The sequence below is a fragment of the Balaenoptera musculus genome, chromosome 3, assembly GCF_009873245.2.
Source record: "Balaenoptera musculus isolate JJ_BM4_2016_0621 chromosome 3, mBalMus1.pri.v3, whole genome shotgun sequence".
NCBI classification, from domain to species: Eukaryota; Metazoa; Chordata; class Mammalia; order Artiodactyla; family Balaenopteridae; genus Balaenoptera; species Balaenoptera musculus.
Window position 1 is genome coordinate 118,899,086 of NC_045787.1, and position 27,227 is coordinate 118,926,312.

The 27,227-nt window shown below is 36.7% G+C and overlaps 1 protein-coding gene across 10 annotated transcripts in view; it reads right to left on the reverse strand.

Moving 5' to 3' along the window:
- Window positions 1-27,227, reverse strand: part of NR3C1 (nuclear receptor subfamily 3 group C member 1) — a 124,187-nt gene that overhangs the window by 29,285 nt on the left and 67,675 nt on the right. For 8 of the 10 annotated variants that reach the window (XM_036845697.1, XM_036845699.1, XM_036845696.1 and 5 more), the window contains one exon: window positions 4,200-4,366. In XM_036845697.1, the coding sequence (XP_036701592.1) occupies window positions 4,200-4,366 (167 nt within the window). The remainder of the gene's footprint in view (window positions 1-4,199; window positions 4,367-27,227) is intronic. The other 2 variants (XM_036845705.1, XM_036845704.1) reach the window with 1 other exon arrangement.

Genomic DNA, 27,227 nt, shown 5'->3' on the forward strand with positions numbered 1-27,227 from the left:
TGCCATCATAATTGAAGCAGTTACAATACAAAGAAGTTCTACCCCATAAGAATATCCCTGAATCATTGTCCTGTAGTTGATTGAAAAAATTACTCATTGCTAAACACAGAAAAAGTTTCAGTGCGTTATTTATATCTAACCAAAAGATGAGAATGTGCATGTTATGCTAATAATGATTTCTTTATCCCAGGCATGTCTTGAGCACAATTAAGAATCTGAGCTACACAATCAGGGGGCATTGTACCTTCATAAGTTCAAATCAGCTCTATCTGGGTATTAGTATGAAGTTGGACAAGCCTTTGGGTGTCTTATCTATAAAAAGAGGAGTTTTGAATAGTGGTCACTATTTACAAGGCATGGACATGTACCACTAATAGTCACTCCCTGTCAGTCATTTTGATAAGACAATAAGACATCTTAGTTTGGAATTCCTGTGTCTTCTACCACTTGGTAAATTCCCTTTCTAACTAAAAAGAGAGAGTAGATGTCAGGAGAAGAGCCTTCGGGCCAGCTGGAATTTCTCAACATTGTTTTGTTTGCATTGTATTTATTTTTATGGTAAAAATCTATTTTTGGCAATTGATTCTATTTCTATTTCTGGTAGGTGTGGTAGCCAGCCTCCAACAAGATGGCCCCCAGTGGTCTCTGTTTCCTGGTATTCACACTCTTAGATAGTCCCTTCCCAAACTATACCAGCACTGGTCTGTGTGACCAATAAAATACGGCACAAGTGACAAGTATGTCACATCTGAGATTAAGTTATAAAGATATTATGTTCCCATATTCGTCACAGCCTCTCTTGTGGATCATTTGTTCCAGGGGAGGCCAGCTGCTATGTTGAGAGCGGCACTAGAGGAGGCCCACATAATGAGGAACTGAAGCTTCCTGTGAAAAGCAATGTTAATGGGCTGGGAAGTGGATCCTCTAGCCCCGCTCAAGCCTTCAGATGACTGCAGCTTCCACCAACAGTCTGAATGTAACTTCATGAGAGTCCCAGGACTACCCAGCTAATGAGCTGCTCCCAAATTCCTGACTCTCAGAAGCTGTGTGATATAATAAACATCTGTTGTTTTAAGCTACTAATTTTGGGGGTAATTTGTTACACATCAATAGATAACTAATACAGTAGGGATAGTAAAGTTGTTTTAAAAAAAGTTATAAAAAAGACTGATCCAAGAAAAATATTAGGTAGTAAATAGAACAGTGATGCTTGGACATGATCAAGATAATGAAAGTGGTATAGGAAATGGGCAACACAGCAAAGGGCATGTCCTAGGGTTTTCTGTAGTTTGTATACCCTATTGGAAGTATCCAAGTTTCAAATGTGAGCTGTGACTGTCAGCTTGAGCATCCTTCTTTACTGCTCTCAGAAACAGTGTGGTATAGTGCAAAGTGCACTTGGCAAAGGGCCAGGAAGCCCTTGGTCTGATCTGCAGCTCTACTGCCTAGCTGTGTGATCTCAGTAATGTTTATTAACCTTTCTGAACCCCCTGTTTCTCCATCTGTAAAGTTGGAAAATTAGCACCTACCTTGCTGTGCTTCTGCAAGGGTTAAAGGCAGTTGTGTAGAAGGTTCTTAAAATAGTGCCTAGCACATTGTAAGCACTCAATAAACACTAGCTATTAAATAATTCCCTTGTGATTGCTTTCATCTCAGTATTTAACTAGATTATAAACTGCCAGGAGATGTGATTTTTATCCTTCCAGGAAGTCAGTATAGCATTGAGATTGAGCCTGTTTGGAGACAGCTACGTTTGAATCCTAGCTCTGTCAAACCGTGTGAGCTTCAGTTTCCTAGTCTATCAAATATGGATCATAATAGCATCTAAGATCTCACGGAGCTGTTAATTAAGTGGTATGACATATAAAACACAGTGCTTGGTACATCATAAATTAAGGGTAGCTGATATCCATCTCCATTATGACCCACCAACAAAGATTATATGCAATTTGTGCAAAGGGAACATAAGAAAAAGGGACTCAGTGAAAAAAAAGATCATTCAGCTAGTATACATCTAAAGAAATGGAGCTACCCAAATTCTTCTCTGTATGCAAAAAAGCAACTCCCAGAATAATGAATAAAAAAATTCAAAATATCAACCCTCGATCTGGGTTGTATGGATAATAAATAAGTAAAACTTTTGCAAATTTCCTAAAAATATTTAAATGTTTGGGTATTTACAATACTTTGCCAGTTTGGTGGGCAACCTATAATTTCTAGCAGGTGTTAAAAATGGAATGAATGTAGTGTAATGAAAATCATACAAGCTTCATCTTTGTAACTGTTCAAGAAAGTGCTCCAAAATATGTATCTGGACTTAAAAACAGACTTCCATCATGTCTAGAAGGGAAACATGAGTTAGGTTAGCAAATGATTACAGAATTTTAGAGCTGGAAGTGACCCTGGAGAAAATTTAAGTCCAAATAAAGGATTTACTTAACACAGTTCACATTTTAACCTTTTCTTATTAATCATGTAATCTAGCCATCGTATTTAACTGAAATACTTATATGATATACATTTTGAAATAGTATAGCTAATATTCAATGAAATTTTACCTTAAAACAAATATAAGAATTTAATTCTAAAGCAGAAATTAAGCCCAGAGGGCATATGGCCTGCAGTGATGTCTTATTTGTAGTATGTTTAGCTTTTTTTTTCTTTTTTAAATTGCATTTGGATGCTTTTAGGTAGGGCATGCTTGCACTCTCTAACATAAATAACTGCCCTTCTTTGCCCAGTTGTATTATATTTGGCCAGAATGACCCACACTCAGTCCCTGTAGGCATTGGAATTGGAATTTGTAGCCCTGTTTTAAGGAATGATTTTAGTTGAAATGAGGACAAATGAAAAAAAAATTTTTTTAAATTCCTGTATTTCTCTTAAGGCTCCATTGTCTCATTCTGAATTTCACTTTCAGAATTAAAGTTTGTCAATATTATTTTGATATACAGGAATACTGTAATACTGTTACCACTGCATTTATATATACTATGGAAAGAACTAATCAGTGAAGAAAGTGCTGAATAAAGTAAAGTGAGGACAAGAAGAACCTTCCGTCTGTGGTGAATAACATCTACTTTGTTAGAGACATTGCATTAGTTAGGGGTGGGCTTTACTTAATGACTCTACTCAGTAGTTGGATGATACCAAACTGGTTAAAGCCTGCATCCCTGTGCTCTCTGCGGGATAACACAGGTAATTTTATAGTTTGTTAATATACTAAAAGCAATCCAAACAAAAGAAAATGACTCATCTAACTCTTAAGGACATGCAAACTCAACTGAAGCCAGATAATAATAATAATCTTTCTCGTACTGTGAATGAATATGTTAATTTTTAAAAAATATAATTATCTAATCAGAGCTTTAGGTAATCCATTCAGGCCACACTGCCTTCCAAATGCTTTACAAATAACTAAATTACAAAACAGTTTTTTCTAAGACGATTCACTGGTAATATTAAAAAATTTTAGTGTGACTTCCAATAATTTGCTTATGGAATGAATTTTTCCTTCTTTAAGGAGCTGATGTGCAGGCTGAACCTGTAACAAGGGTAAAATTTATATGAATATAATATTTGTCAAGTGAAATCACCTTCTCTAAAACACCTTCTTTCCTGACCTCCTCAGGCAGTTTGTCACTTTCTCCTCTGTATTATAATCTGTGTACCTTGTAACTGTTAACTCATCTTTCACTTCCAAGTACACTGTGACCTCCCAGAGAGCAGGGATCAGGTCTTACACCACATTTATATCACAAAGCACAGCCCTGGCTTATTGGAAAACAAAACAAAACACTTTCCCCCCTCACAGTTCTCATTATCACTCATTTTTGCCAGACTGGAATAGTTGGTGGCTTTAAAACCAGCTAATTCATGGGAATTGAAGCCCATAATACTAACACAATGAGCACTAATTACTGCTGAAACCTAACACCATCATTTCACATGATAGCACTTTCTTAGTTATCTTCTGTTCTCTGACCATACTCCCTCCCTTCAGTTTATAGTTTTCTATTTTATTCTAGTTTGTTTTTTAAAGTATCTCTTCCCCACTAGAGCACTTAGGAGCTACCCTCCTCTCCCTGCTTTTACTGACTTCTAGCCTTAATGGGCTTTGCATGTAATAGAAATTTCAGAATCCACTCTGAGAAATAGGAACCAAATAGAGGAATAATAAAACTCTTCAAAACACACACTACCTTCCACTGCTCTTTTGAAGAATACTTTACAGCTTCCACAAGTTAAGACCCCATAATGACATCCCGAAGCTTCATCAGAGCACACTAGGCAGAGTTTGGGAGGTGGTCCCGTTGCTGCTGAGGAGCTGGATGGAGGAGAGCTTACATCTGGTCTCATTCCAGGGCTAAAAAAGGAAGAAAGCAGTGTTACAATTTAATTGTCATGACTGTCAAAGAAGTATCAAAATACAGTTCTCTTGCCTTCTCACTCCACAGTGAGCATGTTCACACTGAAACTGGCTTCGAGTACTAGCAAGCATTAAAATATCCTACCTAGATATAGTCAAATAATGTTTTATTCTTCTTCTATACACAATTAAGAGTGAAGTAATTTCTTTTTAAGTATTCCTTGGGAGTTCCCTGGTGGTCTGGTGGTTAGGATTTGGTACTTGCACTGCCATAGTCCAGGTTCAATCCTTGGTCGGGGAACTGAAATCCCAGAAGCCATGTGGCGTGGCAAAAAAAAAAAAGAAAAGTATCCCTTAAAAAGAATGGACTTAGATATTATAATTTTTAGTTGCTTGGGAGTTGTTTATAATCACCTTTACTAAAGTATCATTTACATACAGTAACATTAACCACTTATAAGTGTACAATTGATGAGTTTTGTTAAATGGATAATTGTGTAACTACCACCATGATCAAGAGATATAGTATATATCCATCAACTGCCAAAGATTCCTTAGGACATCATTTTTTTTCCTCCAATTTTACGATATTGTACAGGCATAGGACAATTCTTTAATTGCTTAGGACATCATTTTTTTTCCTCTAATTTTAAGATATTGTACAGGGATCTTTCTAATTTCATTCAAGTCTCGTTACAATTCTACCCATTCCTCTACTTGAGTTAAAATTTCTTACAATACACACATAATTTATTCTATTGTGCTTCACTTTATTGCACTTAACAGATGCTGCAAAATTGTCAGATGGTTAGTATTTTTTAGCAACAAAGTATTTTATTTTTTTTTTGAATTTTTGAATTTTATTTAATTTACTTTTTATACAGCAGGTTCTTATTAGTTATCTATTTTAGCCATATTAGTGTATACATGTCAATCCCAATCTCCCAGTTCATCACACCACCCCCACCACCACTCTCCCCGCTTGGTGCCCATAGGTTTGTTCTCTACATCTGTGTCTCTATTTCAGCCCTGCAAACCGGTTCATCTGTACCATTTTTCTAGGTTCCACATATATGCATTAATATACGATATTTTTCTCTTTCTGACTTACTTCACTCTGTATGACAGTCCCTAGATCCATCCACATCTCTACAAATGACCCAATTTCGTTCCTTTTTATGGCCGAGTAATATTCCATTGTATATATGTACCACATCTTCTCTATTCATTCATCTGTCGATGGGCATTTAGGTTGCTTCCGTGACCTGGCTATTGTAAATAGTGCTGCAGTGAACATTGGGGTGCATGTGTCTTTCTGAATTATGGTTTTCTCTGGGTATACGCCCAACAAAGTATTTTAAAATTAAGGTATGTACATTGTTTTTCAGACACACTGCACACTTAACAGACTATAGTATAGTGTAAACATAACTTTTATATGCACTGGGAAGTGACTTGCTTTACTGCAACATTTTCTTTCTTGCTGTGGTCTGGAACCAAACCAGCAGTATCTCTGAGGTATGACTGTCCAGCATCTCTCATTCCCAACGTCATCCTAGCTGAAATAACAGTTTTTTATGACTTAGAAGAGAATGATGCAGAAACATTACCTCCTATAACTTTCTAGTCTGGCTTGCAGCAAGTAAGACTTTTTTCCAGCACTGGGCTTTCAACAGTAAGAACTATGCTGCCCTCCCCACTCTGTGTACATATGCCCTGGAGAAAAAGATGGAAAATGGGAATCTGCTTCTCCTGCTAGGTCTTGTTTTCATTTTGTAGATTTCTCGCCACAAAAGATAAATATTCTTTTTCTAATTTGTTGTTTTGAGAATTTTCAAACACTCAAAAGTTGAAAGTATTGTGCAATGGATATATAGCCTTTACTTACACTCACCAATTCTCAACATTTTGCCACATTTGCTTATAAAGATATATCTTTATAAACCAATGAAACAGTGATCCCTTTAATGCTAGAGGAAAAATTAACTATAAAAACCTTCATTATAGATGATACAGTGGTTTCCAGTGTTGTATATTTCTAAGGAATGTTCATCTTACATGCTAACTTTAGAACCAAAACTGTATTGTATAACTCAAAAGAGTTCCTAACCTTTCTAACCTTGTGTAACTAAAAAGAGTCCCTGAAAATAGTTTCTAGAGACTGCTAATTCCTTCTCTGGTTATGTGTTCTTCAAAAATATGGATGGTAGCAATCTGTTGATTTTGGAACTTTACACATTAAAGTGTATTGTTCATCACCTATATAAGAAATCTCTCTCTGAGATTTTCTTTATCTGCCTATTCTCTAAAAGAGATGGTATTTAGGAATAAATTATCCATAAATAATAAATTATTATTAAATCTCAATTACAAATACACTTAAACTAAATCACAGAGCAAACTGACTTAAGAAATTGTTTGGATTATTAACATGGTTAGAAATTATATTTATTAAGTAACATCTTTTTGTTATTCTGTTTTTGGAATAAAAGTTAAAAGTTGGACTTCCCTGGTGGCACAGTGGTTAAGCATCTGCCTGCCAATGCAGGGGACACGGGTTTGAGCCCTGGTCCAGGAAGATCCCACATGCCGTGGAGCAACTAAGCCCATGCGCCACAACTACTGAGCCTGTGCTCTAGAGCCCGTGAGCCACAACTACTGAAGCCCGTGTGCCTAGAGCCCGTGCTCTGCAACAAGAGAAGCCACCGCAATGAGAAGCCCGTGCACCGCAACGAAGAGTAGCCTCCGCTTGCCGCAACTAGAGAAAGCCCGCGCGCAGCAACGAACACCCAACACAGCCAAAAATTTTAAATAAATAAATATAAAAAACGTTAAAAGTTAATTGTAGAATGACAATTTGTTTTGTAAATGTCACTTTAAATAATTAGGTCGATAAACTCCAAAGCTCCCCCTGAATTCTGTCCTCAGAGGAAGCTAGCCAACCCTATGTTTATCTAGAGGCTTAGCGAATGACAGCATCCCCACCACTCCAGTTCTGGGAATAGGCCCCAGGGTTTCATATTGTTCTCTGAACACTGTCAAGGAGAATTTCTGGATGCTTCCGTATCACAAGGCATTGATCCCTTGCTAGATTTGGGAGAGTGTACTGAGTGCATATTGAAAGCCTACAATGGAAGAGAATAACCTGAAATGACTCTGCTGTAGGTCTGGCATGAACCATCCTTGATTAATGGAAACTTGTGACTAATGTAGCAGAGCTGCTCTGGGCCAGAGTTTTACAGAGAAGTAGGAAGGTCTTGGAGTGAGTGAACAGAGCAATGTGTTAGGGAAGCAAAAAATTCCTTGGCTTCTGTTCTGAAGATGCTCCTATTCCTGCTCAGCCAGTCTCTGTCATCTGACATCTATTTTTAGGGACCAACCAGTTGTTTGTATATTTAGTTTATGGAAAATAAGTGCAATATTTATTGATTTGAAAGGTTAACTCTGTAATGTTTCCTCAACTAATTTTATATATATACACACACACACACACACACACACACACAAAGAAATACATACTAAAAATGTCTAAACAGTACTTTGGTACTATTTTATAGTTTTAAAACACTTTCATGAATAGAATCTCATCTGTCCTCACAACAACCCTGTGAAAAGGATGCCATCACATCTAGATGAGGTCACGTAGTTGTTGGAAGTTGATCAGGGAGCCTGTTTGTGGTCAAATTGACATGTTTCAGATCCCAGTTCTACCATTTCAAAGCTTATGTGACCTTGGATAGGTATCTACTACTTTGAACCTCTGTTTTCTCACAAGTAAACTGGAAGGACATCACCTGTGTGTGTGTGTTGTGAAAACAAGAGAACACACAGAAAGTCTAGCACATAGTTCCTCCCTCTAGCAGGCACCTGATAAATGTTCATTCTTTTCTCTTTCAGGAAAATGAGATTTTATGAGAAAGCCTGATATAAGTATTATGTAAGTAGTATTAAGTCTAAAATCTAGGACAGTATTCCCAAATTCTCAGTTATAATTAGAGCACATGCAAAACATGTTCAGGCCACTCAACTGTGAGCTAGAGATGGCAAACAAAACAGAAAGTTAAAACTAAATGAACAGGGCTTTCCTGGTGGCGCAGTGGTTGAGTCCTCCTGCCAATGCAGGGGACACAGGTTTGAGCCCTGATCAGAGAAGATCTCACAAACCACGGAGCAACTAAGCCCATGCGCCACAACTGCTGAGCCTGCACTCTAGAGCCTGTAAGCCACAACTACTGAAGCCCATGCACCTAGAGCCTGTGCTCTACAACAAGAGAAGCCACCACAATGAGAAGCCTGTGCACTGCAATGAAGAGTAGCCCCTGCTCGCCACAACTAGAGATAGCCCGCAGGCAGCAATGAAGACCCAACACAGCCATAAAAAAAAAAAAAGAAAAAAAAAAAAACTACATGAACAAATGGACTGATCAAACTGCAACTAAGAATCTGGAACTTAAGTCAGGCCTTTGGCATCCCTTCTGGTAGTCATTCTAGGCTACATCAGATAAAAACTAAATACGTGGAAAGCTGCTAAGTGTACCATTGACATCAATGGAAAAAAATCAGTTTTTGTCACACAAATATGAGCACTATGATGGCCTATAGTGAACACCATTGGGAGAAATGAATGAACACAAAATGTTATTCAATTGCAAACGTGACCCTATGATACTGCTAAAAGGGCTGGGGTTCAACAAAATGGTTAGAACTCAAAGGAAAACCATATGGAATCATCATCTTTTAATAAGGATACATGACAACAAGAAAGAAAAAGCACACCATAATAAGACTGCATATTACACCCCTTTTGAACAGAAAAGCTGAAATGTCCCGGTCTTTGCTCAGTGTGTGTTTACAGCTGTGTCAAACATTCTGAAGATGCTAAGAGGTTCTATTATGAACTGACTGTATCCAGAGTGCTTTCTTTTAAGTGAAGAGTGGAAATAACAAAATGTGTTGTTTCAGGTGAATACCTGAATGCTGTCTCCCACTCAAAATGGAAAGTGTGCTGGACATCAAGTTATTCCTGAGGCTACTGAGTTTACATCAGAGAGAGAAAAGACACATATAAAGCAGGTTTTTCTATATAATTGTCTTGCAAGAAAGACAGTTGATGAAAGGAGGATCACGGATGGATGGAAGTTACACACCTTGAGAAACATGTAAAATGTGCAGGTAAATTACACCCTTTCAGCACATGATTCCTGGCATCTGAATGCCAGGCACTGTGAGGATACAGAGGTCATATCCTATATGGAAGTCATATCATACCTGAAAATGTGTTACTGAAATGATAGTGGACCTAGAAACTTTGATCCAGGTAGGAGTAGCAGAATATTTTTGGCTGCTTCAGTGTCATGGTAGCACTACTAGGAAGTGATTCAGCTATATATATAGACAAATCTGGGTTTACATCCTAGCTCCAGTGCTTTAACAACTGTGTGACTGTGGCTAGCTGATAAACCCTTGACTCTTTTTCCTTATTAGTACCATTTTAGGACTTTCTGTGTCGATTATATATTTGAGTTACATAAAGTACTGGCACACACTTGGTGATCATCAAACAATATGTTTCTCCTTAACCCTCAGGCATTAACTTCTTTTTTCTCCCTCCCCCCAACTTCTCCTTCCTTTCTGGAGGATCCCAAGGAATGAGAAGTGCTTTGAAGAACCTTCCCTGTGAGCCAGGGGAAGGTTAATGGTCCTCCAGAAACTTAAGTTCAGGTAATTGTAGATATTCTTTCTTGATTCTGCACCAAAAATCGACAATTTAGTTTTGTAAAGGTTAGTGTTGCAATGAGGAATCTAAAACCATATCAGTGCACTTTTTTGTATCTATGTTACATTAAAATCCACTGGTCTGTTTTGAACTTTGAATGGATCTTTTACCCATGCATGATTTTGAACTATCATGCATTAGTCATTTGGAAAATACTGGTTCACTAAGTTATGCAGATCTTCCAAATGTTGACACAGTTCATTATACAGTATAAGAGTTGTATTTCTCAAGTTCACAGTGGCAGATACAAGGTTTCTAAAATTCTGAATTTTGTTTGGAAAACTCTAATTTTTATTGATTGGCAACAAGTACTGTCAGTTGTCTTCCTTGAAGTGATAAGCTCACTTCAGTCATTTTTGAGAAAACATTTGCCATATTCCCAAGGCTGAAAACCCGTAGTTTATCCATTCTATACCATGAAAAAAGTAGTTTGTTCAACTCACAACTTAAAGAAAAGCACATGTAAGACTGTTTGAGACAACCCTCAAATACTATATGCAGCATAAGTGCTTTACACAAAATGGATATTAAGAAGACACATATATTAAAGGGTGGAGATTTAAGTGAATTAGTATATTGCTTCCTCAAAGGTATCTTTAAGTGGAACTGGCTTGCTTTCTTCTTTAACTGTGAGTATACTGCAGTTAAATACAATGACTACTGTACCCTAAGACACCAGCAGTTTTACTCATCATTGGTTTTGGTACCATCACTGCAAATGTCAACAGAGTGAAAAATGCAAATAAAGACTATGTATTATCATGAAAATAGTTTTGAAAGGAATGGGGACTCCCAGGGGTCCATAGATCACATGTTGAGAACTGCTGTTACAGAGGATAGTGAGAACTTTAAGTCAGACATGCTAGAATTCATAACCTAACTGCAATGTAGTAGCTTCACGACCTTTTAATGTCTCTAAATCTCAATTGCCTTATTTCTAAATGGGGACTGTAATGTACTTGGCAAAATGATACAGTATTGCTTACTAAGTGAGAGGCTTTCCCCCACAGAGGAAGGAAGAGAGATGATAAACTACTATAAACCCAAATGGTGTGGTTGGCTTAGCCTTCAATTTAAGTGAATTTAATCAACAATTTTTCAATGAAATGCAAGAAATTCATTTTGGAAAAAAGCAAAACTGATATTATCTCAGAAAGCAAATATTAATTAACATGGGAAAAACTCCTGGAAATAAAGCTGCTACAACTCGATTAATTTTTACCAACTACAAATGGAATAGGTATATTCTCACTGGCTTACCAGTTTCTATCCTTATACCATAAAGTAGTGGCTCTCAATTGGGAGCAGTTTTACTCCCCAGGGGACATCTGGCTACCTCTGGAGACATTTTTGGTTGTCACAGCTCGGGAAATGCTACTGGTATCTAGTGGGAAGAGGCTAGGGTGCCGCTAAACCTCCTACAATGCACAGCAGACAGTCTTCCACAACAAATAATTATCCAGCTTCAATGTCAATAGTGCTGAGGTTAAGAAATCCTTGCTATAAATCTTTAAGCAACATAAAAGTGGAAAAAAAAAAAACAACAAAAAAAGAAAATTCAACAAGGACCAGAAACTTATTGTAAAACCTAAACTATCGTATAAAATGGAACAACTGCCCTACTGAGGTAGCTGTAAATATTCTTTGATTCAAGACAAGTCCAAAAAGAGATTCAAAACAGAGCTGAGCCCAGGGACTATACAAGTTTAGTGATTAGCTTGAGTTAGTAATTTACTTTTATTTTTCCCTCTAGCACTAGCATTAAGAGGTGATTTTTACACATTAAAGTCACCTGCACTTTTCTTATCTTTGTTCATTAGGAAAAATGTAAATACTCAGCTGCACACACCAGGTGATTATATTTTCTGACTGCCCATTTATCCCTGCATTAGCTAAAGGATTACTGATTTGTTTGATAGTAAGCTATGGAATAGTTTTCAAATCAAATAGAAAAATACTCTGGGGGAAGGCTTTCACAATATTTCTGTTAAATGGTTTTAGCAGAGTGCATTTTATCTTATTTAGCAAGCCAAAAAAAAAAAAAAGACTGATTAAACTCTTTGTATTTGTTGAGAGAGGTTTCTATTGGTTTTAACTTTAGGTGCCTACTAAGACAGTTTCCTCCAACTATGCATCCTTTATACTCACTCATCTTAGGGAGGAAGTTAGAGCAACAAAACCTGTACTGTAAACCTGTACTGTAGTGACCAGGAACATTTTCAGTAAAGGATGACTGTTAGAGGAGATGTCTTTTTTTAGATCTCTGAGACACCAATGGCCTGTCATTTAACATCTCTGCACTTAGTTTCCCTGTCTGTAAAATGAAGGTGTTGAATCAATAAACTCCAAAGAAGCTGTCACTATTTCCCAAGGTAGGGGTAGGAAGTAGGCAAGAATATACTTGGGTCTGTGAAAGACTTCTTTGGACCTGTATTTTTATTTATATGAAGAGAGAATATGGTCACCCTATCTATATGCTCCTTTCTTAAAGTCTAATCTAACATGTTTTCCTCTGTTTTTCTTTCTCTCTGGAAGGATCAGTCCTCAGTCTAGTGATTGTGCTGGGTAACTTAGTTCCTAAGAGATGAAATCTTGTTTCATGTTTTCAGTTCCGTTTGCTCAGGCCTGCACTGAGGGACATGAGTTTCAATGAAAGGAGGAGTAATGATGCTCTAGTAAAAGAACACTAAGACCAAGAGTAAGTAGCAAGCACAGTGAGGAAAAAACTTTTTTCATTACATGGTTATTTCTAGAATGAAGACCTGATTTTGTTCTATCTGATGCTTTCTTGCTTCTTAAGAGCACACAAGAATAACTATGATTTCGTACATGCAGAATTATGAATGTGACATCTTCAAATAAGGCAAGAACAGGTTTGAGACAATGTTACACTTACTGCCTTCTTCTAATATATATATTTATATATCTAGGGTTGATGGCTGTGGAGTTGTATTTTTGAGCTTGAATCTCACTTGTGATTTTTTTAAAAATGTCCTTTCATGACTTGTTTTTTCTCATATACCAATGTATTTGTAGTTTTACTTGGGTTTTATTTTTAGGGAGTGGGGTGGTAATACCTTGTCTTCCTACAGTACTATTCAGTAGGTAACTTAGGAGTCAAGTCCCATAGCTGAATGCCGTTGTTACTATAATTATTTGTAATTCCATTATAAGCTTTAATTGGGGCTTGTACCTGCATCTTTTGTATTTTGTACATTCAGTTATTTGGACTTTGGGAGTCCTCTTTGGTTTTAGTCATGTGTGTCTACTTTGTAGATTTCACCAACTGTGGTCTATTTTGGGTTTGTACTTTAATTTAGAATAGTGGTATGTTGATGGTTTGTATTTTATTTCATTTTACATTAGTTTGAAGTAAATTATTTAATTTTTGGATTCTGGAATTTTGATCATTTACTGTAATTTGTAATATAACTGCTGTGAAATGCTTGACAAGAAAAAACGCTGTTCATTTCCACCTCAACTACAACCACCACATATTTCTAAATATCTTACTCCATTCTCAGAGAGACTTGACTTCCTCTCACTATACTTAGTAACCCTTAGTACTTAGTTGCCAATTCCAACCCTTTTCCACATCCTATTTATTATTCCCTATGATGTACCTTTCCCTTTCTGTCCACTCTGCCTCCATCTTAATGCATGTCTTCCCGCACCTCTTGCCTTAACCACTGCAGTGGTTTCTACTAAGTAGTCCTCCTGGCTCTGGCTGCTTCTCTTTCCATTATGCCCCCTACAACGCTAAAACTCATTTTTCTCATCATCACTAAAAATCTCCGAGGCTCTTCCATGTAATAAGCAGTACAAGCCCAACATGGTCCACAATCTGGTTCCTCTTTCTATCTCCAATTATATGTTTTCCCACTCCTCTACACGAACCATTTGGTTTCTTTATCACCTTAGGGATCCTGTATTCTAAAAATATTTATTTTTTATTTAATATTCATTTAATTTATTTATTTGGCTGCGCTGGGTCTTAGTTGTGGCACATGGGATCCTCATCATGTGCGGGATCTTTTTTAGTTGCAGCATGAGGGATCCAGTTCCCTGACCACAGATCAAACCCAGACCCCCTGCATTGGGAGCGCGGAGTCCCATCTACTGGACCACCAGGGAAGTCCCTCTACAAATGTTTATGAAGTGACTACTGTGTGCCTCATTTCCCTCGAAGCTTGTCCTAAGATCTCTTCTTCCAGCCTGGAGTGTCTGCCATGGCCTTTCTGATCCAAGACAACCTCTAGACTCCCTTAAACACTGCCATGTAGCACTTTACACATGATACCCTTTTGATTTATATTTCCATCAATAATTCCTTTCAGGTAGGGTCCATGTCTTAGGCCTCTTATATCACCAGCATCTTGTTACAGTGTCCAGTATATGTTATTTTATTTAGCTTATTTATATGTTACATCTTTATATGTTCTGCAAACGAATTTGAGGCAGCTAACATGTTAACTGTATTATGGGTACAATCTCATAAACATCTATCACCTCACTACTACTAGGAGCTACTCTGCAAGCTCTTTCTTTATATACATTATCCCCTTTAATCCTCTCCACAAACGTACGAGGTGGGTACTGTTTTCAGTGTTTTACAGATGAGGAAGCAGATTTAGAGAAGCTGACTTGCCTACAGTGACACAGTAACTAGCAAAGTCAGGATTCAAATGCCTATCTTTCTGACACCAAAATCGGCATTCTTAACCAGTATTCCACCTCCCTCACTACAATAAAGTGGCAAAACTGAGAAGACGAGGTAGATCTAGGTCTTCAAATTGAGGAATGAATTGCCTTCTACTTTGAGGGCTGAGGTTTGATCTCTCAGTGATATACAGCAAAAGGAAGCAAATTCCCTGTGCCTGCTTCCAAACATGATCTGCAAAAGATTTTTGCCCAAATAAGGATTGCCAGAGCAGGTCAAATAGGTAAAAACAATTGCCTTAAAATTGTGCGACAGTCTGTGTATCATTTGAAAATTTAGTCAAACTAATGTATATCTCATACTGTACAATTAGCACAATTCCTACTAAGATGTTTATAAAATCAAACAAAATGCAGAACAGCTGTGTCTACATTCATATTTATTTTAGTATAAAGGAAAGAACAAAACCCTCAAAACCAACCTGAAGTTGGTCTAAAGCCACATACTCCCACCTTCAGTCAAAAGCCAAGACTTGATTCTTAAATTAGATTAGATTCTTAAATTAGTATGAGAACTTCCTTACTTATATACATTTCCCTCAGGTTTTGATGACGATGCTCTCACTTCACACCCTGATTCTTAGATATCCACTGAAACAATTTAAAGGAATAATTTGAAGTATTTATATACAGTGAGAACATTGGTAAACTTGTCCCTAGAAGAGGAAGGAAGAAAGGAGTAAGAAATTAGTCTCTGGAATGATGTAAAAGTTACTTATTCCTTTCTTCCTTCCTCTTCTAGGGACGTCTGCAATGCAGGCAGTTAGATGAAAAATTTAAGACTGGGAAGGTTTTCAGGTAGGTGGAACAAAACACTCCCATCATAGTAATAATCATATTGGACACCAATTTGTTGACTTTTAGTTCTACAAACCAAGATCCATGGCTAAGTACTTTAATAAATGTATTATCTCAAATAATCCTTACCACTAGTCCATTTTACAAATGAGAATACAGAAATTAAGCCATGTGTTTGGCCAAAGTCGCATTAGCACAATCTGGATTTGAATTCAGCACTGTCTGATTCCAAAATCCAGGCTCCTTACCCTCATCACTGTGTTACCTGGCAGGGACCCGCAGGGTAATACCTGTTCAGCTTGACAAGAGTTTTTAAAAGTGTGTGTGAGTCATCAAGTAGATAGTCTTGAGGTAAAGGTAAACATCAAAAATAATTTCTGTTTTTCCCTCTTCTGACTATCCTGGTTATCACAATGAAGTAGAAATTATCTATAATTAAAAAGATACAAAAGTATCCTAGTCACTTCCATTTTTCCTTTAGATTCTTATTATACTGACTTAAATCTTAAATTAGCATATTCACATTCTACATTATTAAGACAATGTCACATGAGCCATTAAATACTGAATTAGTAACACGGAGACCTCGTATCAAAAATACAAAAATAGAAGTGTTTTGCATATTCAAAACACCATTTTTGCCCTTAGAGGAGCTTTGAAGCAGTTATGCCTGACTTAATTCTATTAGACCTTAGAATTTTTTGAAATGCATTTAATTTTTATGAAATATACTGCTCCACCAAAGTATCCAGCTGGGGATATACGATGATGTGAATGATTTCTGTATTATTTTGAAAAATGCATAACACTTAATAGGATCCAGCCTTAACTAGAAAGGAGCTGTCTAGCCACAGTACCAGTTTTATAGATGGAAGATTTACGTCTATTGACTAGAAGAAAATCATGGACATAAATTAACATGTCCACTGATGTCAAGAAGACTGATAGAGCCAAAAAAGAAAAAAACTGTTGTTATTTAATTTAAAGGTGCTAAGGTAGTAGAATTATATATTCAACTGGACTACATAATAACAGCTACCATTTAGCACTTCTTATGTCTTAGGCACCTGACATACTCTATAATCCTCATTAATATCCTGAAAGCAGATGTTACTAATCCCATTGTATAGAAGCATAAATTGAAACTCAGAACTTAGAAATTAAAGCTCAACTAGTTAGAGAACTAGTCCCAGGACCCTTTATACAAAATCAGTACACAGAAATCTGTTGCATTTCTATACACTAACAATGAAAGATCAGAAAGAGAAAATTCAAGAAACTATCCCATTTACCATCACATCGAAAAGAATAAAATACCTAGGAATAAAACCTACCTAAGGAGGCAAAAGCCCCGTACTCGGAAAACCATAAGACGCTGATGAAAGAAATCAAAGATGACACAGACGGAAAGATACACCATGGTCTTAACCTGGACGAATTAATATTGTCAAAATGACTATACTACCCAAGGCAATCTACAGATTCAGTACAATCCCTATCAAATTACCAATGGCATTTTTCACAGAACTAGAACAAAAAAACCTTAAAAATTTGTGTGGAGACACGAAAGACCCTGAATAGCCAAAGCAATCTAGAGAAAGAAAAACAGAGCTGGAGGAATCAGGCACCCTGACTTCAGACTATACTACAAAGCGACAGTCACCAAAACAGTATGGTACTGGCACAAAAACAGAAATATAGATCAATGGTACAAGATAGAAAGCCCAGAAATAAACCCACGCACCTATGGTCAATTGATCTACGACAAAGGAGGCAAGACTATACAATGGAGAAAAGACAGTCTCTTCAATAAGTGGTGCTGGGAAAACTGGACAGCTACATGTAAAAGAATGACACTAGAACATTCTTTAACACCATATGCAAAAATAAACTCAAAATGGATTAAAGACCTAAATGTAAGACTGGATACTGTAAAACTTTTAGAGGGAAACACAGGCAGAACGGTCTTTGACATAAAGTGCACCAAGATGTTTTTCGATCCATTTCCTAGAGTAATGGAAATAACAAAAACAAACAAATGGGCCCTAATTAAAATCAAAAGCTTTTGCACAGCCATAAACAAAATGAAAAGACAACCCACAGAATGAGAGAAAATATTTGAAAATGATGTGACCGACAAGGGATTAATTTCCAAAATTTACAAACAGCTCATGAGGCTCAATATCAAAAAACCAAACATTCCAATCGAAAAATGGATAGAAGACCTAAACAGGCATTTCTCCAAAGAAGACATACAGATGGCCAAGAGGCACATGAAAAGATGCTCAACATCATTAATTATTAGAGAAATGCAAATCAAAACTACAATGAGGTATCACCTCACACCAGTCAAAATGGCTATCATCAAAAAATCCACAAACAATAAATGCTGGAGGGGGTGTGGAAAGAAGGGATCCCTCCTACAATGTTGGTGGGAAAGTAAATTGGTGCAGCCACTATGGAGAACAGTATGGAAGTTCCTTAAAAAACTAAAAATAGAGCTGCCATATGACCCTGCAATCCCACTCCTGGGCATATATCCGGAGAAAAACATGGTTCAAAAGGATTCAGGCACCCTAATGTTCACTGCAGCACTATTTACAATAGCCAAGACATGGAAGCCACCTGAATGGGTAAAGAAGATGTGGAACATATATACAATGTCATATTATTCCACTATTTAAAAGAATGAAACAATGCCATGTGCAGCAACATGGATGGACCTAGAGATTATCATACTAAGTGAAGTAAGTCAGTTAGAGAAAGACAAATATCTTATGACATCACTTATATGTGGAATCTAAAAAAAAAAAAAGATATAAATGAACTTATTTACAAAACAGAAACAGACTCACATACTTAGAGAATGAACTTATGGTTGGGGGCGGCGGGGATAGATTAGGAGTTTGGGATTGACATGTGCACACTGCTATATTTAAAACAGATAAACAACAAGGACCTACTGTATAGCACAGGGAACTCTGCTGAATACTCCGTAATAACCTAAATGGGAAAAGAGTTTGAAAAAGAATAGATACATGTATATATATATAACTGAATCACTTTGCTGTACACCCCAAACTGACACAACATTGTCAATCAACTATACTCCAATAGAAAAAAAAAAATAATACTATTGAGAGGCAAAGTCTAAATCTGTATCAAAATGCAAATTTAAAAATTTATTTAGATGTATTTTCAGTTTATTTGAAAAGTCTACTGCTTTTTAAATTTTTAGCACATATAGTAATAGACTTCTGGCTAACTATATGGTAGATTAAATTAGTACAACATTATAGTGATAATAGGATGTTAAGAGCTCCTGTTTCAGAGAAACTAAGGTCAAGTGATACCCAAAGTAACAGTTACCATAGATCTAGAATTACTACTTTTCACCAATTCTCACTTATTATCTATTTACCGTGCATTCTCCAGGCATAGATAAAAAAGGCTGACTACATTTTGAAAACACATGTGAATTGTTCTGAAATTCCTGTGCTAAATTATATAATTAAATATCAGTCTAAACATACTGAAAATATAATGTACTATAACTTCAATATGTTTGTCTATGTACAGATTTTCTCAATAAAATTTCATAACAGTGATAAGCAACATAAGCTATCATATAGTTTCACTTTGCTGAACTTAACAATAAAGAACAAGCAAGCTTTCATTTTTCTGTAGATTACTGCAGTTCAATTTAGAATATTAGACAAGTAACGTGTTTCTTCTAAAATGGTGTCTGCTAACATTTCAGATACCATATGGGAATGGAAAAGAAACTTTGAAAGCAAGTGATGACATGATTTTTGCTTTAAAAAGTTTTGGGGATATTCCTAGGAGTATAAAAATTTCAAGGGCACGAGCAGCGCTTTTTTGAGAACAGATAAATGGTAGCTACTGTTGTAGTGGGAAACTTGCAATCTGCAAGCTCTGAATTTGATATGCAATTATGATCAAATAATAGTAATTCTTTTTCTAAAATAATTTGCAGAAGATTTGAAAACAAAATCAACGCTGTATTCTCACAAACTTAAACACTTTATCAAAAGTATTACAAAAATTGTTTTTAACTAAACCACATCCCTTCCTTAAAAGAATAAGAACGTGAGTAGTCAGCCATTAGAGAGTGTTTTAAAATTGAGTTCTTATGTAAGCAGTTAGTTCTGTACGCAGGAAACAGAACGTGCTGAATACCAGTGCAGATCTGACATCCCTGTTTGAAATTTCAATTTTTCTCACGGTCCCCAAAAAGAGTAATATAAAGGAAAATTTTTATTTCTGAAATGTAGTGTAAGCCTGAAAAGAATGAGAAACAGTTTTACGATAGAGCACATGAAAGGCTCACACTTTCTTGCCACTGCAGTGGGTAGCTGAAATGACTCGTTGACTCTATTTGTGGGCTTGAAGGTCTCATTTGGAATAGAAAATTGCTTCTCTCCCTGCAAGCATCATGCGCAGTAGAGTGTTACTTGCTAAGGCGGTTCTAGGTGTGGACTTGCCCCATTTTTCATTCATGTGGGAAAGGAAAACTGAATAAACTCAATACAACTATGATCCCCACACTGAGGAAAACTTGTTACTATGTCCATAAAAAGCCCAAACTATTTTTTCCTAGTTTATTTCTTTATATCTAATCCATAATCTACTCCAGGATTATTGCTTTACATTCATTTAGAAATATACAAGTAGATACATTAAAAAAGTAATTTGCCAAATAAAGCTAAACTGGAAGATACTTTTTAAAATTATAAAAATAATATTTAGTTAAGAAATTTGGAAAACACCAAAAAGTTTATATTAGAAAAAAATGCCATCTTACTTTTGTCAGAGAAAACCCAGCAAACACTTCTATACAAATCCTTCATCTTATTTAATTTATTTTGGGGATAACACTATAGATGGCTCAGCGTTTTATATGTGAGACATGGTTCATTGCTGTTCGTTACTTAGCATTTTGAGAAAACGTCCTATATGTCAATAGATAATCTTTTATTACATGATTCTCTGATGGTGGCAAAGTTTTAACTTAGCCAGTCCCTCATTATTGGTCATTCTTTGTTTTTGTTTTCTCACTATTATAAATACCACTGCATAAACCTTTCCAAACATCTTTGATTATATACTTAAGTTTAATACCTAGAAGGGCAAGGAAAGCCAATGGACAATTTAGGGCTTTCCACACATGGTGTTAAACTGCCTACCCTCCCTTGTTCCAGGAAAGCAGGCACATGCATGTCCCTACATCCACTCCAAATAGAAAACAAATCTGGTCAGCTGTCAATTGATGATCACTGCCTATTTCTCTACTGGGGTATTTGTCTTCTCTTGATTTGTAAGAATGTTTTAGACATTAAGTATTTCAACACTTAGTCCATTGAGGATGTATCTATAAAGCCCTAATTTTAAATCAATTTAAAAATATTTCAAGTCTGATGGTACGGTCTATGATCATCAGAGCCTGTACTATTGCTCACTTGATACTTCTTTTAGCCATATTATTGTTTGAAGTGTCTGTGAGCTTGAAAATAAAATGACCATCCATCTATATAGTTCTGGTTAAAGATGATATTTTTAACGCAAGCTTTTATTTCAGCTCCCTCTGGAGCCCAGTGAAATAAGAGTAATGACATTTGTTTTAAAAGGCATAAACCTCTAAGAATAAAGATAAGAGAAGTGATTTTTTGTCAATTATACCACAACAGCGCTGGGGGGAAAAAGAGAAGAGATAATACCAGCAATATTTTATATTGGATTGGGTGTTCTGGGGTCTGTTAAGTTACCAGTGGGGAAAGCTAAGAAGCAACCTAATTAGTATGACAGAACTTCCAAAAAGCTCAGAAACTTGGGTTAAAGGTAGGGTCAAAATCAGGAAGATTGGTTCAAAGTCTGTTGAGCATTTACAGCTTTCTTTTTATAGAAATGGCAGGCCAGGTTATGGGGCCAACTTGCCTGACAAAAACAAAATGCTGGATAAAAAATTTTTTGAAAAATCACCTTAAAAGCACTAGTGAGCTGACAAAATGATACAGGATTTAGGCTAAAATCTAAGGAAAAGCACCCTAGCCACTTGTCCTCTGAGAATATTTACAAATTTAGGTTTCAAATAAAAGGACAGAAAACCTGCTAGAAAAAATGGACAAAAAACTTATACTTTATAAAATAGGAACTCCAAAATTTTATCAGCCTTGTTAGTAATCAGGGAAATGTAAATTAGAACCACTATGAAATACCATTATACACACACACCAGATGGCCAAAAATTAAACATTTAACAATAAGAAGGAACTGAACTGAGTTTAAATGGTACATCACTTTTAAAGGCAGTTTGGCATTACCCAGTAAAGATGAAGACAAGAATGTCCCAAGATCCAGCAACTGCACCACCTGACATATACCAAGAAATTAATATTCATCAAGACATTAATGTGCATATACAGTAAGATGTATACCAATGCTGACAGCAGCATTTTTTGTAATAAACCAAAACTAGAAACTACTCAAATGTTCATAATAATGGAATGGATATATAAACAGTGGTACAATTCTAAACAGCAGTGAACTACCATTAAATATAGTAACATGGATGAATTATGTAATGTAGAGTGAAAGAAACTAGACACAAAATAGTACATGGAATATTATTCTATTCATTAAAGTTCAGAAAGATGCAAACTAAGATATTGTTTAAGGATGTATGTATAGGTAGTAAGGAAAGCAAGAAAATAATTATCATAAGTGTCAGGATAGTGGTTACCTCTAGGGAGGGGGAGCAAAATGGGACTGTAATCTTGGAAGTTCACGCTGCAGGCTTCCAGGGTACTGGCAATGTTCTTTTTCTTTTCCTGGATGATACTGACACAAGTGCTAGCTTTATAATTATTCAATAAATTGTATATACATGTGTTTTGTTTATTCTTTTTTTTAAAAAATAAATTTATTGAATTTATTTATTTTTGGCTGTGTTGGGTCTTTGTTGCTGGGTGCGGGCTTTCTCTAGTTGCGGCGAGCGGGGGCTACTCTCTGTTGCGGTACATGGGCTTCTCATTGCGGTGGCTTCTCTTGTTGCGGAGCACAGGCTCTAGGCAGGTGGGCTTCAGTAGCTGTGGCACGTAGGCTCAGTACTTGTGGCATGCGGGCTCTAGAGCGCAGGCTCAGTAGTTGTGGCGCACGGGCTTAGTTGCTCCACGACATGTGGGATCTTCCCAGAGCAGGGTTCGAACCTGTGTCCCCTGCACTGGCAGGCGGATTCTTAACCACTGCGCCACCAAGGAAGCCCTGTTTATTCTTATGTATGCTCTGTTTTATAGTAAATTCTTTTTTAAACTCTAAATAAAATAAATAGGGAAAGGCACAAATAACTTAATCGCTATATTACATCTCCTATTCCAATCCCTGATGATTTCTTTCCTTTTGTTGTCTGCATTTTCTCTTTCTGGAACTCTTTGGTCCTCTCATTTTCTCTCCTATTTTCCATTTCTTTGTCTCTTTTTTCTTATTTCTGGGTTAATATCCCAATCCTTCTACTGAGCTTTGCACCTATGCTGTCACCTTTTTAATTTCCAAGAGTTTGCTTTTATTCTCCAAAACGTCTTCCCTTTTTTAAAACCCCTTACTCTTATTTGATGAATGCAATATTTTTCTTATCTCTGAGCATACAGATGATAGGTTTTTGGAAAGTCCCTTCTCTCTGCATATTTTCTGTTTCCTCCAAGGTGGATTCCTCTGTTATTTTGATCCCAGTTTTTGAAACTAGAAGTTATCATCCTTCCTTTCACCCTATCTGTCCCCTCCTAGACAGAAGATTGAAGGCCTTTCTCTGTAAAGAGCAAAATAAAAGGGCTCTGGAATGAAGGATTCCAGACAGGGCTGAGGGCAGAGGTACCTTACAAAAAAACAGGAGGATTAAGTGAACTGTTACATACCCAATATCCATGGAATTTTCATATGGTCTGAAGAACAGAGAGGTAAAAAAGACTTGATGAAAAATTAATAGTACTTAAGGGACCTGAGAGACGATATCAAATTGCCTAACATACATGTAAATGAAGTCTCAGAAGTGGAAGACAGTGAGAACGAAGCAGAAAGATATTCAAAGAAATACTGGCTAAAAAGAAATTGGAATAAATCAATATGTTTAGTATGGTGACAGAGCACAATATATAAACCTCAACCCTCTTTCTATATATTGCAACAAACAATTCAAAAATGAAATTTAAAATTAATGTCACTTACGATTACAGCAAAACAAATACATATATATACACACAAAACATAGAATAAATGGGGAAAAAAGGTAAGAGCTCTAAGGGAAAATTAGAAAACACTGTTGAAAGAAACTAAAGAATATCTAACTAAATGGAAGGATATAAAATGTTAGTTATGTGTGTTCTCACCATATTGATTTATAAATTGAATGCAATACCAATCGTAATCTCAGCAGGCTTTTTGTGTGTGTGTAGAAACTGACAAGCCGACTCTCAAAATTTACATGGAAATGCAAAAATTTAGAAGATCCAAACCTTGGTTCTGCCTTCTGGGAGGGTTAAATATTTTGAAAGATGGTATCATTCATTTACCAAATATTTTTGAGTGCCAGCCATTAAGTATACATAATGAAGGCAGCTCATCCATTAAAAATGAAACAATTTTTCAATCTGTGGGCGTATGCAAAACTCTTCTTTCAGATGTTTTATAAGCTCTTGTAGTTTCAAAATATTAACCTATATTACTTGGTTTAGTCAAAAGCCTGAAATATACTAAACAAGTCATTGCTCCAAAGAAAAAAATCAGCAAAAATTGACAGTGGAATGTTAAAGGAAAGCAAATCAACTTAAAGGAAAGTTCCTTTTGCCAAAGGCTTGGTTGGATGTGTTGACTCCGAATTATAGCTGTTCTTTTATTTATGAGGTTCTCATTTGAGTACTTTAAAAAATTAAAGGTAAGTGCTCTGATGGCTTATAGTAAAAGGAGGTGCTCTACTTAAGCAAAGTCATTAGAACAATAGTGACTTTGAACAGAAGAAGTGAAAACAGAAGTCAATCACTCAGCAACCAGAATGCCAATCACAAAAGTACAAAGAACTACATCCACCATTGGTCTTTTCAGGGACATCTGTATATACTGTTCACAGCTGCCCTAAGGAACATGCCTTTTCAACGCCAGAAGACAAGTCTTCTAACTGCCAAAACTCTTTTAACAGGACATATGCTTCATATCCTTTAGTATTAATACAGTTATTTTGCTTTACAACCAGAAAGTTGAAAGTGAAATGACATTAAATACTTAATATAAACCTGCTCTTAAATATTCTTAGAGAATTATTATTCTTCCATTATTAAAGTAGTATCCTTGGGAAAGAAAAGGCCTATTTGAAATAAATTATGACTGAATATAGCATTATTCAATTTACAACAGATAATATACACAAATGCCCTCAATTTTTATTATGAATTGAGCTGAAATGTTCTTACTATGGAACATTTGGGCTTGACATGACTAGAGTTTTGTGGCAAAGAAAACACAGAGAAGGAAGAGAGGAGAAATGAATGTCTTTCATCACATCATGTCCTGGCTCACACCCATTTGATGCTTGTCCAGGATGACGTGACTGATGAGTCATAAGCTCTTCTACTGACGCCACATTCAAAATGACAAATTGGTCTCTCAGACCTTCAGCAGGAATCCAGGACGGCCACAGTCAAAACAGTATGAATAACAAAGAGGTGCCTTGCAGGTGTTTCACAGAAAAAAAGGCTCTGAAACATGTTCTAACAGAATTTCTTTCCTGTTGGTTACCTCATGTAATCTGCTAATTTGCTAATTTAATCTACAATTAATTATTGTTAATTTTCACTTAATATGTGTTACGCACTGTGCCAAATGCAGCACAGGAATTATCTTGATTATTTTCATCTTGGTGACATCTTTCAGAATGGGCTCTACTACTATCCTCACTTTAAGAATAAAGAAACAGGGCTTGTTTGAATAATCCAAATGATGCTGAATATATGTTGACTGAATGAATAAATAATTACTGAATGAATAAAAAAAAAAAAGAGGGCTTCCCTGGTGGTGCAGTGGTTAAGAATCCTCCTGCCAATGCAGGGGACACGGGTTCAAGCCCTGGTCCACGAAGATCCCACATGCCATGGAGCAACTAAGCCCGTGCGCCACAACTGCTGAGCCTGTGCTCTAGAGCCCGTGAGCCACAACTACTGAGCCCATGTGCCACAACTACTGAAGCCTGCACACCTAGATCTAGCCCGTGCTCTGCAACAAGAGAAGCCACCGCAATGAGAAGCCCTCGCACCACAACAAAGAGTAGCCCCCACTTGCTGCAACTAGAGAAAGCCCGCACGCAGCAACCAAGACCCACCACAGCCAAAAAAAAAAAGAATAAAGAAACAGGCTCAGAGGGTCAATTGTCCAAGGCCACCAAGGTGGTAGCTCTTTGAGAACTGGAATCTAGATTCTCAAACATCTTGCTGAAGAGTTTCTTTACTGAGTTCTGTGCTCCTCTGCATTTTGATGACAGATCAATAACATTTACTATGCATACACATTTGAAGAATCAAGTTTTAGGAGAAGTTGGAAAAGCCATCAAAAGGCAGTAAGATAAAAATGATAGCAAAACCAAGAGAAGGAGATGCCGCAAAATGTTTTGAGATGGAACCATAAAGTCCTGAGCAAGGAAGGAAGGATGACCTAATTCTTAACCAGGAGCTATAGGAGATAGGAAACGTGCTATGTACTTAGGATTACAATGAGAAGTTAGATAGACACAGATTCTGTTTTCATGAAGCTTCTATAGCCCACTATAAGAGACATGCAAGGAGATGGGCAGTTATAATATTCTATGATTCATGCTGCCATGGGAGAATATGGTAGGACCTTTAGGTAGAGAGAGGTGTCAGGGAAGTGTTCCTGGAGGAGATGACATCAATGCTAAAAGCTGGAAAGGTAAGGAGAAGAGGGAGTGAGGTCAAGGGAGAAAAGATAGCATGTGCAGAGGTCTTTTGATATAGAGTATGGCTCTTTTGGGAACCTCAAAGTAAAGACAACAGAACAGGACCAAGAAAAATACTAAAGAACAGTAGAAAATACTGTCTAACCAAGGTCCCAAGAGATCTGGAAGCCATGAAGTGCAAACGTTAGATAGCATCTAGGGAAAGGTGGTAAGACAGAAATTTTAGTAACAAATGGTCATAGTGCATTTTCATATTTAGAAAGGCACAGCATTTTAGTGCAAAGCAGATCCCTGTCCCCCCCATTCCCAGAAATGGGCAACCAGAGAAATTCCAGATGTCTTACCACCAACTCACTGAGTGACCATCGATAACTTATTCAGCTTCCCTGGAATTCCAAGCTCCCTCTTCTGTGACACACAGATAAAGCCACTTATCTTGCAGGTGGCAGGAGCTGGACCTGATACTTTTCTCAGGATTTTTTCAGTTATAATATCCATGATTCTCTAACTCAGACACATAATGGCAAACAACCAGAGATGAACAACAACAGTAACACTATCTTAGTGAGAACCGGTAATAGCAGGTGTGTATT